This window comes from Echiichthys vipera (assembly GCF_963691815.1).
Source record: "Echiichthys vipera genome assembly, chromosome: 4".
Classification (NCBI taxonomy): domain Eukaryota; kingdom Metazoa; phylum Chordata; class Actinopteri; order Perciformes; family Trachinidae; genus Echiichthys; species Echiichthys vipera.
The window spans coordinates 5,173,645-5,188,738 of NC_139829.1; the positions used below are offsets into that span (position 1 = coordinate 5,173,645).

At 40.3% G+C, this 15,094-nt stretch overlaps 2 protein-coding genes across 2 annotated transcripts in view; one reads left to right on the forward strand and one right to left on the reverse strand.

Annotated features, from left to right (window-relative positions):
- The window catches only part of LOC310946191 (interleukin-6 receptor subunit beta), a 53,595-nt gene extending 42,568 nt beyond the window's left edge, over positions 1-11,027 (reverse strand). The window contains exons 1-11 of the mRNA XM_083912569.1: positions 10,961-11,027; positions 9,678-9,782; positions 6,947-7,058; positions 6,257-6,390; positions 6,038-6,168; positions 4,507-4,666; positions 4,292-4,365; positions 3,183-3,405; positions 1,498-1,686; positions 692-790; positions 74-214 (exon numbers count right to left, since the gene is read on the reverse strand). Coding sequence (XP_083768695.1) covers positions 74-214; positions 692-790; positions 1,498-1,686; positions 3,183-3,405; positions 4,292-4,365; positions 4,507-4,666; positions 6,038-6,168; positions 6,257-6,390; positions 6,947-7,058; positions 9,678-9,782; positions 10,961-11,000 — 1,408 coding nt within the window. The 5' untranslated portion in view covers positions 11,001-11,027. The remainder of the gene's footprint in view (positions 1-73; positions 215-691; positions 791-1,497; positions 1,687-3,182; positions 3,406-4,291; positions 4,366-4,506; positions 4,667-6,037; positions 6,169-6,256; positions 6,391-6,946; positions 7,059-9,677; positions 9,783-10,960) is intronic.
- A 2,139-nt stretch (positions 11,028-13,166) lies between these two features.
- LOC310945774 (ecto-ADP-ribosyltransferase 5-like) lies at positions 13,167-14,538 on the forward strand. The gene is made up of 2 exons (XM_083911982.1): positions 13,167-13,297; positions 13,398-14,538. Exons 1-2 carry the CDS (start codon positions 13,232-13,234, stop codon positions 14,280-14,282), a joined length of 951 nt encoding a protein of 316 aa, XP_083768108.1. The 5' UTR covers positions 13,167-13,231; the 3' UTR covers positions 14,283-14,538.
- The last annotated feature ends 556 nt before the right edge of the window (positions 14,539-15,094 follow it).

Genomic DNA, 15,094 nt, shown 5'->3' on the forward strand with positions numbered 1-15,094 from the left:
GAATTTAAACCCTCAGGGGCTTGCACGACTTTGAGAAATGGAAGTGATTTCAGAGGAAAACTTCTTAACCTACTTTGTGTCTGTGAGTCTTTCCTCAGCATCACTCTGTATCCGTTCACTCTGATTGGTCCTGACTTCCGTTGCCACACCAAAGTCACTGTCACTGTGGTTTTGGTCACGCCCACCACCTTCAGTTGGCCCACCTCCAACAGAGCTGAGAAAACACACACAAAAAGTTTTCTTTATATTCTTATTTTAGCTGAATATGTTGTCAAACGACTGAGGATGCGTGAACATAAAGCAGACCAATTCATTTTGCTATCCTCGTCTTTAAGTCGTGACCATAGGGTCGTGACGTAACGCCCTTTCAAATTCTTTTCCGGGTCCAAGCTTCGTATTTCTACGACGCTGCAGTGCTGTGTTCCTGTTGTTTGAACAGATCTGAGTCATTTCACCTCTTTCCTGTCGATGAAAAGTGTCTCAGTGAAGAAAGAAATGACCGCAAAAGGTTCACAGGTTCGACAGTTGTTTGACAGAGCGTTTGGACCCAGAAATAGTATTTTGAAAGGGTGTTAGGAAGGCCTTATTATCCATCCAGTTCAGTATTTATGTGTGGAAGTATTAATGCTAACATTAGCATGCTAATTGGGAAGATGAAGTTGTTGTTTTAAAGGGGTGGGTGCATATTTACCTCCCTGCTGCAGACTGGCAGGCAGCGACTGAGGAGATCCACAGTTCTGGTTGAAGACGAGGAACACACTGATCAGGTAGGACTCTTCAGGGTCAACATCTGTAAACACCAAACACACACACTTAGAATACATTTAACATGCTGTGAATCTGTATATGTTCTGAAGATCTATTCAAGTAAAGAGTAAACCAGGCCTTTGTTAGAGACAGGCTTTTATTTTTTATTTTCCTCTTTTGTCCTCCCACTGTTTCAGAATAAAAGCCTTGATGTTATTTCTCTGCTGGAAGGCTTTTATTGTGAAGCAGCTGCAGAAAGAGTTTGGTTCTTACTGCAACTTGTAGTCTGCAGCCACTTAAAGCTTAATAACCACGTGACTTCCACATGTCACAACAGTTTTTAGATGGTGTTAGATTTCAGAGGAAACCAGAAGAACTTCAAACGCACCATCCAGATTTCAACCCTGAGACGTGTATGAAGATTTCCTCCAGTCAAAGCACGACAACTTATGTGGCTCTCAAATATATATTTTCATTTAAATAAAAGCCTTAATGTATCTTCATCTTTGCTTTAATCTCCTAAAACAGATGCTTTCTGTACTTTTTATCAAACAGGAGGAGATGGTGCATTTGTTAGGGACTATTTTTAGTGGAGGATTAATCCACATTTGGTTGTTCTCGAGAGTATTTGTGGCCAACATATTCTCATCAATGGATTTATATGATATCTTACGAAAACGTATGCATAATAATAATATTCTCACAAACAGATAAACCAGAAAATAAATGAGGATATTCAGACAGAGGCACCTTGTATGACAGTAGAGGTGGTGAAGTTGTCCACTGTGGTCCAGCGGCTGGTGGATGGACGAGTCTCGGAGCGCCATTGAACAGCAACATGACTGACAGGTGGGACAGCGAGCCTCTCCCATTGGACCAGAAGGCCTCTGATAGCCGGGAAAGAACTGGAAACCCACAATTTTGTGACCAACGGGAGAGCTGCAGAACACAACACCAGGATTATTACCAGGGCTGCTCTTGAGTAAAGAAACGCTTTTGTCGACTAATCGATTAGTTGATTTAATCCACAGATGTGTAAGATTATAAAGAATCAACCAAAATCACTTTCAGGTTTTTGTTTAACAGAGATGAAACATGTTATGTTGGTTTGTCAGGAATGAGGTTAAATAACGCTAAGGCTAAAGGTTGGCGAGGGAAAACTGTCCTGTCCATTTCCAAAGGGGTCTGTTGACCTCTGACCTCCAGATGTGTTAATTTAAACGGGTTCTCTGGGTCCAGATGTGTGAATGTAAACGGGTTCTCTGGGTCCAGATGTGTGAATGTAAACGGGTTCTCTGGGTCCAGATGTTTGAATGTAAACGGGTTCTCTGGGTCCAGATGTGTGAATGTAAACGGGTTCTCTGGGTCCAGATGTGTGAATGTAAACAGGTTCTCTGGGTCCAGATGTGCTAATGTAAACGGGTTCTCTGGGTCCAGATGTGTGAATGTAAACTGGTTCTCTGGGTCCAGATGTGTGGATGTAAACGGGTTCTCTGTGTCCAGATGTGTGAATGTAAACGGGTTCTCTGGGTCCAGATGTGTGGATGTAAAAGGGTTCTCTGGGTCCAGATGTGTGAATGTAAACAGGTTCTCTGGGTCCAGATGTGTGAATGTAAACAGGTTCTCTGGGTCCAGATGTGTGAATGTAAACAGGTTCTCTGGGTCCAGATGTGTGAATGTAAACTCGTTCTCTGGGTCCAGATGTGTGGATGTAAACAGGTTCTCTGGGTCCAGATGTGTGAGTGCAAACAGGTTCCCTGGGTCCAGATGTGTGAATGTTGACTTTGGATGGCTTTCACCAGGAGATTCATGATATAAGAGGGTTTATGACCACACAACACAAGTGGCAAAACATACAATCAAACGAAAATGATTCCAAATCACGGTATTAATTTTTCTCTGCTGTTCCTCGAGGTCTGGGTGTCTGAATGTGGGATCTTGGAGGATTTTTGACTTTTTTTTTTAAAGTTTGCACCCCAGAAATGGTAAATTAATGTTATTCCGACGTGTAACGAAATGCACATACGTCAGCCCGCCTGCATAAAGTCTGGAAACGCAGCTGGGAATCATGCAGCTGAGAGTAAACGACCATCTAACACTGTCTCACGTCCGGCACCGCTGAAGAAGCCAAAACATATGAAACAAGCAAACATTTCTCTTTAGCTCATAAGTTCATAATGACAGAGAACATTTGAATGGAGAAGTGTCCTGCTGCAATACATTTTATCTGGACATCATGATGCTGCTCTGTAGATCGCAAACACACACACACACACACACACACACACACGCAGGATGTTGAGTAAGTGGAGATTGATCTTTAACTATGATTGTTTAAAAGCTAAAACCAGATCATTATGATTGATAATTTCATAAGCATGACTCACTAATGTCGGTGAATAATTTCCACATAATAAACTCTGTGCATCACTCACCATTCTGTGTTTGTGTGTCGATGTTGAGACGTGCAACAGGTCCGCAGCCGGCCGTGTTGAAGGCTGAAACCGTGACGCTGCAGTTCTCCTCCTCCACCACCAGGAGGGCCGTCACCCCAGTGACGTTTTGGACAAATCGGTTCCGCGGCCACTGCTTCTTCACCCCCTCATAGCTCACCTGGTATCCAAGGATACGACCTCCAGCATCACTGAGGTCAAGATCCTGCAGAGAGACGGGACGTTTGCAATAGACGTTTTATACCACATGTGTTTTTCTTTTAGGCATTCTTTTGATGAAAATGTATTTTAGTTTTAGTCAGATTTCATAGTTTGAGTTTTTTTTCTTTGTCAACAAAAGCTGAAGACGTTTTGGTCTAGCTTCATCATTGAAAGTCACATTTTTGTTTTACCGACAGAGACGCAACATTTCTGGAATGTGAGATTATTATTGCCAGTGAAAGTTCTCATTTGTCCAGGTCATCGTTATCCCCAAAGCAATTTCAGTCAAAAGCAACTGGACTTGGTTATTTGTCAGTAAGATTTTTCACCTTTCATCGAAGAGGCTTCATCAGTTCATGTACGCATCTGATCAGGCTGGGACTGGTCCAACTAACTGTTGTGGAGATCCAGGTATTTAACCTCTCACAAGGCCGATGATGTCACTGGAACCCTTTGTGCTCCAAGTGCCAACAGTCGTTTACAATGCTGCCCTTTCATCCCTTCCCTGGAGATTCAACAATCTAACCTCAAAGAACAACTGTTCACAAATGGCCTCCTGTGACTCCAACGACTGTCGTTCAGACTCAATAGAGCACTAACAAAGTCCAAACCAACTGCCCACCAACGACTATATATTTATTTTGTCTCATTTGACTTGTGATGTATTTATCCATGTTGATATTTAAGCATTTGATTATATAATTTTACATTTATTAAGCATTTAATTAAATCATTTTCTTATGCATTCATTTAAACATTTAATGATAGAACTAGTTATGTATTCATATATTTAGTTTTGGCCCTTAAAACCCTCCATAGTCTCACAGAAGATTTGTTGCTGAAAATGGAAACTTTTTTTATAAAGTAGATGACAATAAAAAAGTATTTACCTTCCACATGAGATGAAGGAGGAACGAGTCTGTCTTCTCCACTCTGTAACACACGTCTGGAGGCCTGGAAGGCACTGACAGGAAAACCACAGCTCAGTGTAATTGGTTTGTTCTATTGAAGTGCTGAGTATGCCGGGGACGTATATCAGTAATTCTACAAAGTCTTCTTCCCACAGTTGTTGTGTTCCAATCTCAGTGTAAAAGTGAACAGTTACCCCTGTCGAGCGTCCTCGTGCTGACCTCGGGGCTCCAGTCGCTCCAGATGCCAGACTCCTCCCTGCAGGCCACAGCAGCTCTGTAAACGGTGAACCTCCGCAGGTCTTTAATCCTGTAGGTCAGTGTCTGATTTTCATGTGCAGGGAAGGAATCAGAAGCCTGGAAAAAAAACATGGACAGCAAAATGTGCAATAAGAAAACATTTTCACATATTGTTGTGTTGTCACGGCCCTCGCCGTGATATTAGACACCTGGAGCAAGTGCTCCAGGATTAAGAGCGCCAAACTCTGCGTAAGGAGGTTGTGGCGGTGGATGGGTCAAACAAACACTGGACTTTCACCCAGTAGTCAACGGCGCATGTCCCCTGTGTCACAGTTATGTTTTATTTTATTTTAATGAATTCACATAACATAGCATTGTTTTGCATATCACTCTGCAAACCAATGGAAGACTTATAACTACAACTTTTGTCTGGAAATACTACAACTTTTGGCCTTGAAATAATATGACTTTTAGCCTCGAAATACTACGACTTTTGGCCTTGAAATACTATGACTTTTAGCCTTGAAATACTACGACTTTTGGCCTTAAAATACTACGACTTTAAGCCTTGAAATACTACGACTTTTAGCCTTGAAATACTATGACTTTTGGCCTTGAAATACTACGACTTTTAGCCTTGAAATACTACGACTTTTAGTATTAAAATACTACGACTTTTGGCCTTGAAATACTACGACTTTTGGCCTTGAAATACTACAACTTTTAGCCTTGAAATACTACGACTTTTAGTATTGAAATACTACGACTTTTGGCCTTGAAATACTACGACTTTTAGCCTTGAAATACTACGACTTTTAGCCTTGAAATACTACGACTTTTGGCCTTGAAATACTACGACTTTTAGCCTTGAAATACTACGACTTTTAGTCTTGAAATACTACGACTTTTAGACTTGAAATACTACGACTTTTGGCCTTGAAATACTACGACTTTTGGCCTTGAAATACTTCGACTTTTAGCCTTGAAATACTATGACTTTTAGCCTTGAAATACTACGACTTTTAGTCTTGAAATACTTTGACTTTTAGCCTTGAAATACTATGACTTTTAGCCTTGAAATACTACGACTTTTGGCCTTGAAATACTTCGACTTTTAGCCTTGAAATACTATGACTTTTAGCCTTGAAATACTACGACTTTTAGTCTTCAAATACTATGACTTTTAGCCTTGAAATACTATGACTTTTGGCCTTGAAATACTACGACTTTTGGCCTTGAAATACTACGACTTTTAGTCTTGAAATACTATGACTTTTAGCCTTGAAATACTACGACTTTTAGTCTTGAAATACTATGACTTTTAGCCTTGAAATACTATGACTTTTGGCCTTGAAATACTATGACTTTTGGCCTTGAAATACTATGACTTTTGGCCTAGAAATACTACGACTTTTGGCCTTGAAATACTACGACTTTTGGCCTTTGTTACATCCCACCACTGAGTACAAAGAGCATTTTTGCACCAACCGAGATCCATTTGTGAGCGTTATCGTCTCTGTAGCGAAGCCGACAGACGCCGTCACCGCTGCTTCTCCAAGTCACAAGGACAGAGTCGTCAGTGGAGCCGAGGACAGTTAACACAGGCTGAGTGGGTTTCACTGAGGAGAGGAGACAAGGAGTCACTCATCTCATCCAGACTGGAAAATCAACAGCAGAAGGAAGACGACAGAAATCTGTGCAACTGACTTGCGTCGTAGAGAACCACAGTGTGAGGTCGGGACCAGACCTCCCTTCCCATCATGTAGTTCTTTATCCTGGCTGTTATGTTGAGGACGGCTGCCGCGTTGAAGATTCCTCCACAGGAGAATATTTTAAGTCCGCTGAGGAGGAAAGAATAAGAGATTAAGAACTTGTTTTCAATATTACACATCTGGTGCTTCATCTTGACAATTCAAACACTTAAATGTTAACGGGCTGGCTCCTCTACCCATCAACGTATTCTGAGACAACAGGCCCTGGGCACCGACGTAGGCCCAAGACACCAGAACTGTAGTTTGACTTATAGTCGTGTTGCATCTACGTATGTTTTGTCATTCAGCATGTCTTTGTGTTTGCATTGCATCTGTTTTTAGTTATTTTAGTCTCCTCGTAGTTATTTTGTCTCTTTGTGGTCATTTTGCATGCCTTTGTAATGGTTTTGCATCTATTTTTAGTCGTTTTGTGTTTATTTGTGGTCATTTTGCATCTGCTTGTAGTTGTGTTGGATCTACTTTTAGTTGTTTTGCTTGTCTTTTTTGCTTTGTTTTTTAGTTGTTTTGCTTGTCTTGTGTTTTGTGAGTCAGGACCCCTTACCCTTGGGTCCATCCTTACCTCTACATCTCAGAAATATGAACTGAGTATAACTTCCTAAATGAATTGAATTTGTTCAGTGTTTACCTGCTAAAGATGAGAGAGACATCAGGCTCAGTGTGGCTGTTTGACTCCTGACTCCACTCACATGTCATGGATCTGTGTGACATCTGGTAGCAACAGGACATGTTGAGGAGCTCTGCAGGAAAACAATGAAATGGACATTTAAGTTCATAGCTAATGTACGATTGGACAGTGGCCGTCCTACATAGGGGTTTTAATGGAGGCTCAAAATAACATTTTGCTCGCTAAAAAGTCTTGTTAAATGTTCAGTTGGACCTTGCTAACGGAGCTGGTAACTTAAAGTTGCAGTTGGCAGATTGAGTTGACTCGCCTCTCCCCCACTACTGCCGAGTTGCTCGGCTCCCTCCTGTCAAGTGCGTGTGCACCAGATTTCTGTGAACGCTCCCGTTTCACTTCAGCATCGATAAACAGCATGGAGTACACGCTACACGGAGGTAGACTGGCTAACTTACAGTATACAGTGCCTATAGAAAGTCATGTTATCTTTTTGAAATAGTCACTTTTTTGTTTTACAGTCTGAAATGATAATACATTAAAAAAAAAAAAAATCCAGCGTGATTTACACATTTTGCCTTACAACATGCAAGTGATTTTTTTTTTTCAAAATTAAAAATAAGAAACTAGAATAGCAGGGTTGTAAAAGTGATGAGTCCCCAGATGTAATCCTTTGTGGAGGCACCTTTTGCTTCAATTACAGCCATCAGGCTGTTTGGATCTGTCTCTACCAGCTTTGTGCACCTAGATCGGAAATATTTCCCCATTCTTCCTGCGGAACTGTTGGAGTTCAGTCAGATTCTGTGGTGAGTGGTGATGGACTGCACTGTTCAAGTCCATCCACAGATGTTCTGTAGGAGCTCTGAATGGGCCACTCTGGGACATTCACCTTCCTGTCCTTTAGCCACTGTGTTGTTTTTATGGAGGACAGAAGGACAAGGGTTTTCCTTAAGAAAACGTCAATTTTCCCTTCAGTCCTGACCAACTGCCCAGTACCTGCTGAAGATAAACAAGCCCACAACATAATGCTGCCACCACCATGCTTCTCTGTAGGGATGGGGTGTTTTGGGTGGTGTGCTGTTTTTGGTTTCTGCCAAACATAGAGCTTAGAGTTCAGCCCCAAAAGTTCAGTTTTGGTCTCATCTGACCATAGAACCTTTAACACATGGCATCAGAATCTTCAATATGTTTTTTTTTTTTACAAGACTTAGTGTGACGTTTTTTCAGAAGAGGCTTCTTTCTTGCCACCCTGCCAAACATGTAGAACTTGTGAAATTGTTGTCACATGCACAGATCGACCAACCTTTGCCATTAAGACTTTAACTCCTTCAAGGTCACCATGGGCCTCTTGGTAGCTTCCCTGATCAATCTTTTCCTGGCGACCCGATCTAGGCGAGGTCTGGGTGGAGCCATATGCCTTCCACTTCTGGACAATCCTCTGAATGGTCCTCAGAGGAAGAGTTAAACCTCTGATTTTTTATATGCTTCTCCTAACTTGAGCCTATCCACAACTTTATCACAGAGCCCTTTCTAAAGCATTTTTCCAACCATGGTGAATTCTCTGTGTTACCATGCACGACTAGGGGTGGAATCTTCAAAGAACAGCTGATTTTATTTTGAAGTCAAATCAAAGGAACAGCTGATTTAATTCTGAAGTAATCAAAAACAGCACAGTTGATGTCAGGTGGAGGCCAATTAACTCGATGTGTTATTTGGAAACTGATAAAGAGAATGTTTATTCTAAAGGGACTCATCACTTTTACAACACTGCTATTCCTGTTTTTCAGTCAGTCATCTTCAACCGCTTATCCCGGGGTCGGGGGTGCTGGAGCTGATCCCAGCTGACATCGGGCGTGAGGCGGGGTCCACCCTGGACAGGACGCCACTCTATCACAGGGCAGATAGAGACAAACAGAGACAGACAACCATTCACACCTACGGGCAATTTTAGACTCATCAATTAACTTAACACATGCATGTCTTTGGACTGTGGGAGGAAACCGGAGTTCCCGGAGAAAACCCTGGCAGACACGGGGAGAACATGCAAACTCCGCACAGAAAGGCCGAGGTCGGGATGTGAACCTGTGACCGTCTTGCTGTGAGGCGACAGTGCTAACCACTACACCACCGTGTTTTTCAATTTTTATCAATGAATATTATATTATGAATATTGTAAGGCAAAATGTGTAAGTCACGATGGAAAAAAAAAATATACAAATATACATTATACATTATATTTTTTTTATGTGTGCATGTGATATTGTAACATGCGCAAGGTGGGAGGGGGGATCTGTGGCTCCCACACAGCCGTGCACTGAGTGGACAGGATTAACCAGGCGGTTTTTGGACGTAGAGGCGCAGGTTTTTTTCTAAAACCGGATGATTTATGTTCTTCCATTGGAGCATAGTGTCGGTTTCAGTGAATATGATCAAATAAATTACTCCATCTTTAAGGGAAACTGCAGATTTTCAACCAGCTCTGTGTCACCGTAGTGAACGGCGGCAGCAACCGGAGCTCGAAACGAGAGTCCACAAACCAAAGGGGGGACATCACGGAAGCTATGTATACAACATATTCACATCCATAACTAAAGTAAAAGTAATGGTACAACAATGTGAAATGCATGGAAAATATAAGCTGTAAGCTTATAAGCTGTTCTGTTGTGTAGAAGCATAGAGCTGCATAGAATAGTACAACAGTAGATGTTGAATTTGTGTGTGTGTGTGTGTGTGTGTGTACTCTGTTTAGATGCAGGCGGTCCAGGGCCACAGTCTCGGAGGTCAGTGACACACACTCGCTGGTCCTCTTCACACAGCTTCAGATCAGAGTCCCTCACCGTCACCGCTGACAGAAAAACAGGAAGCCAAAACAGAAACGTCACTCTAAATTCATCTAATCAGTATCTGCAGGTTGTGTTTGTTTGAGACTAAACAGACTAAATCGATACCTTGATATTTTCCACATCTTTATTTTAGAAATCTCTATCTAAAGAAACAATTCCTCAAGATCTCTCCCTCTCCACTAACAAATCATAAATGTGGATTATTTCAGTGGTCAGGATTAAAAACTTTAAAAAATTTATTTTCTATTTATTATTTATATTTTGTGTTAAATACTGGACAGTTTTACCCCTTCAAGCCTCTAATATTTACTTCAAATAAACCAATCCTGGAAGGATTCCTTCGTGTTCCTATGACATTTTACAACTTCTGCACAACAATTTGTATGATATGATAATCAACCAAATACTATGATCTATTTCAAGTTTAGACGACTACAGGTGACGGTTAAGTTTAGATGACAAAAAGTGACGCTTAAGTTTAGACGACAAAAGGCAACAGTTCAGTTTAGACGACAAAAGCGATGGTTAAGTTAAGACGACAAAAAGGTGACGGTTAAGTTTAGACGAAAAAAGCGATGATTAAGTAAAGACGACAAAAGGTGGCGTTTAAGTTTAGAAGACAAAAGGCGACGGTTAAGTTTAGACGAATAAAGGCAACGGTTAAGTTTAGACGACAAAAGGCGACGGTTAAGTTTAGACGCCAAAAGGTGACGGTTAAGTTTAGACGACAAAAGGTGACGGTTAAGTTAAGACGACAAAAGCGATGGTTAAGTTAAGAGGACAAAAGGCGACTGTTAATTTTAGACTACAAAAGGTGACGTTTAAGTTTAGATGACAAAAGGCGACTGTTAAGTTTGGACTACAAAAGGTGATGGTTAAATTTAGATGACAAAAGGCGACGGTTAAGTTTAGATGACAAAAGGTGACGGTTAAGTTTAGATGACAAAAGGCGACGGTTAAGTTCAGATGACAAAAGGCGACTGTTAAGTTTAGATGACAAAAGGCGACGGTTATGCTTAGACAACAAAAGGTGAAGGTTAAGTTTTAATGACAAAAGGTGACGGTTAAGTTTGCGCAACAAAAGGCGAAGGTTAAGTTTGCGCAACAAAAGGCGAAGGTTAAGTTTACGCAACAAAAGGTGATGGTATTAAATTGCTATCTCATGGTGCAGGAAACTCACCGTGAGAAAACATACAGAGGAGGCTCATCACCGTCATCATAGCAAGGTGCAGGTTAGGAGACCAAATGTCCATCTGAAATGACAATATACTCAGAAGATCATCTCATTGTAAACATCCAAAAACATCCATTCGTCTTTTTTATACACTCACTATTTTCATCTACATGAGCCAAAAGACAGAGGATGGTGTGATTTTCATGTGTGGTGTCTTAAAACATGAGCGTTGGATGAGGAAGCAGATCTCTCATTCTGAGGTCTGTGTGGTCAGGAAATTGCTCCATGCCTGTAAGTAACGCCCACTGTGTGTGTGTGTGTGTGTGTGTGTGTGTGTGTGTGTGTGTGCGCGTGTGTGTGCGCATGCGCGTGTGTGTTATACTACACAGATTACTGCATAATCAACACATTGACTTTAAGTACTTTAACAACATTATGGCAGTAATACTTGCATACTTTTACTTAACTTTGAATGCAGTGCTTTGTGTGGTGTAAATACTTTCACTTAACTTTCTGAATACTTCTTCCAACATTAATTATACTAACTTGCATTCATGACCTGGGAATCCTTTACTACTGTATTATGTACTTTTGGCTGCATCACTTCCTAGTTTTTATTATTATTGTTTTATTATCATTATATGTTTGAACCAATGTTTTTAATGTTTAATTTAAAACACTTGTTTCAAAGAACTTATTGTTGAAAATGTGCTACACAAATAAACTTCTCTTGCCTATGTATTAGACCTTTAAAATAAAGTTGAAGATTGCTTTTCCTGAGTCCCCACAGCATTAGTACAAAAACACACACACATTGAAAAGTGCTTATCTGTTTTTTGGGGACTGAAGTATTTCCATAGTGTGGTATTGGTAGGGTACGTTTTCTTAAAGTAAGTATCTGAATACTTCTTCCAACACTGATTGACTTGCATTAATTACCTGGAGGCTCGTCCAAACCTTAAAGAGGCCCTATCTGATCGTTTCAGGGTCATATCCGTTTTACAGGGTCATATCTGTATTTTTTGGGTCAACTACAATAGGTTTATATGCTTTGATCTTTAAAAAAACACATTATATTTCTCATATTGTTCATTGCTGCAGCACCCATGCAGCACCTCTGTGTGGCAGGCTCTGTCTGAGCTTCTGCAGTCTGTCCGGTATTATGAAACGTGACTATAAAACTTTATAACTACATTTATAGGTCAGAAAAAAACGGAAAAGCATAAAAGGTCCTCTTTAACTACTGTATAACCATGATCCAGTATATAGTTTAAATATAACAGCTTATATATAGCTTAGAATTTGTTTGTCTGTGAAATGCTCTATATACAAGGCCTTAACCCAAAAATAAGGTTGGGACCAGCTTGTCTTCATATGCAACAAGTCCCCACAACACCATTAAAACAAGAACACACACATATTCCAAAGTGGACTTAGGAGTATTTTCAAAGTTTGGTATAAATAGGCTACGTAAACAAAGTATTTGAATACTTCTCCCAATTTTCCTTCCCTTCCTTATGACTGGGTTTTCTGCTCGACTCCACGAGTCTACCAGCTGAGTCTCCAGGTTTCTGGTCTGGTGGAAGATGGCACTGATGGTCTGTCTGGTTGTACTGATACTCACTTATGGAGTCTCTATGGGAATCGCAATGGTAGAGTATACGCTGGATGATGCTTTCTTCATTGTAACTGCTGTGCTCTGACATCTGTAAGTAAGATGACCATAAAATAACATAATGTTGCTCTAATACTGTCCCATTTTTCTTTGAAGCTGGAGCAGAGAGTATCTTTCCACTGGACATGGCTCCAAACTTTGTTGATGACATATACAATGGCTGCGAAAACCAAATGTTCACGGTCTTCACTTCACTTTATTTATTGTTTGACAGCACTTTTAAGGGATTGTAGAAGGCACTATGTAATTGTACGTATCCTATCAACTTTGAGCTGTTCTCAACAGGAGGAGACTTTTAGCTTTTGTCCCCTCCAGACTTGTTTGAGGTTGAATAACATTTAAATTTGTACTTTAATCTTGCAAAGTTGTGAAGACAAGGTCTTATTTTATCTTTTATGATGATGTCTATCTGCAAAAACGATCTCCTCCCTATCATGACAATAATGAGCTGTTTTACTGTATCATGATCCCACTGTTGACCTTCCTCAAATGCTTCATATATAAGCGCACGGTGCTCAGACCATGTCATCACATTGACTGGGTTTTCTGCTCGACTCCACAAGTCTACCAGCTGAGTCTCCAGGTTTCTGGTCTGGTGGAAGATGGCACTGATGGTCTGTTTGGTGGTACTGCTACTCACTTATGGAGTCCCTACGGGAATGGCAATGGTAGAGTATACGCTGTAACTGCTGTGCTCTGACATCTGTAAGTAAGATGACCATAAAATAACATAATGTTGCTCTAATACGGTCTCATTTTTCTTTAAAGAAAAAGGTTGGTGGACCTGCTCCTGGACCTTCAAGTGGGGCTCCAGCAAAGGCTGTAGCTGGGCCTTCACGTGGGGCTCCAGCGAAGGCTGTAGCTGGGCCTTCATCTAAACCTGTAGCTGGGCCTTCAGGTGGTGCTTCTGCTGGAGCAAACACTATCCTTCAACTGGACATGGCTCCTAACTCTGTTGACGACATGTATGATGGCTGCGAAGACCAAATGTTCAAGGATCTGCCAACATACCTGGAGAATGATATTAACAAAAACATCAAATTCAAAGAGGGCTGGGCAGATGCGGAGGCACGGGCCAAATCAAATAAAAAACCAGTCCCGTCATTAGAACAGAAGAAGGCTCTTTATTATTACACCAGTGGCCGAGATGATAAGTATGCATATTTAAATGCTGCAGTTCGAGCCGAGGGATCTCAATACAAGTCAACATTCAGCTATCACGCACTTCACTTTCTCCTTACCAGCGCCATTCGAACTCTCAAAGCTGGCAGTAACACCGGGTGTGTCACCGTCTACCGTAAAACGGGCAGCTACTTTAGCCAAGATGTTCTCAACAAACAGTTTCGCTTTGGGTCTTTCACCTCATCCTCATTGAACGAGTACACCAACAGAAAACTATTTGGAGATAAGTCATGCTTTGAGATTATCACGTGTATGGGAGCAGGGGTCTCTGATTATTCTAGATTCCCAGAGCAAAGAGAAGTGCTGATTCCTCCTTATGAGATCTTTAAGGTCACAGAGATTCAGAAGTCAACACCTCAGAAAACTCTTCCATGTGAGGTGGTCTATAAGGTGAAGAGTACAGAGGCATACTGCTCCAATTTAAACTGTGCTCTTATTCCAGGAACTAAGCCTTCACACCCATGCACTTAACAAAACATGTCAACTTTAGAATGGAGGACGCAGCATTTTACATATCAAAAATGACCTTTCAACAAAATGAATGTGAATTTATTTGCTAACAATGACATTCTGTATTTAAAAATGTTCAAATGAATATCAAGATTCTTTTGAGTTTTAATTCATTGTGTTATTGTCAATGTCATCTGTATTTAAATTGGATGCATACTTTGTTCTAAAGTTACTGGATAAAAACTGTGTTTTAAAATAAATAAACACTCATATTTCACAGGTTGTGCATGTTTGTCAAATGTTTTTAAAGTTAACAAAACACCGTTCAAAGGTTCAACCAAACTGAACGAGACAACGATCCCCTGAGCGACAGCTGAAACAAAGAAGAAATCAGCCGTCGTTTCAGTGTCATAATAATTATGGAGAACTGAAGCTGTCAAACTTTATAAGAAATACAGAAATGACTCAATAAATAAAGTAAAAGTAATATGCCATCAAATGTGCTATAAAAGAAAGAAAAAATGAAGATGTATAAAGAAAATAATGCATTAATAAATGTTTGGGGAAATAAATGCAAACATGTATTAATTCATTAAAAACAAGTTTAGAATACGTTTAGGATAGATTAAAAAATGCAAAGAATAAACATATTTAAAAATGAATATGTATAAAATATGTTCAGAAAAAATAAATAACTATCAAAAGGTCAAATTAAATTGGAAAATATAATAACAAATAAATAAATGGTAGAATTGCTTTGAATGTATTTTTTTTTTAAATTCTTACATTGCAGAGTTGGGTAGACAAGGCCTTACTTTATCTTTTACCATGAT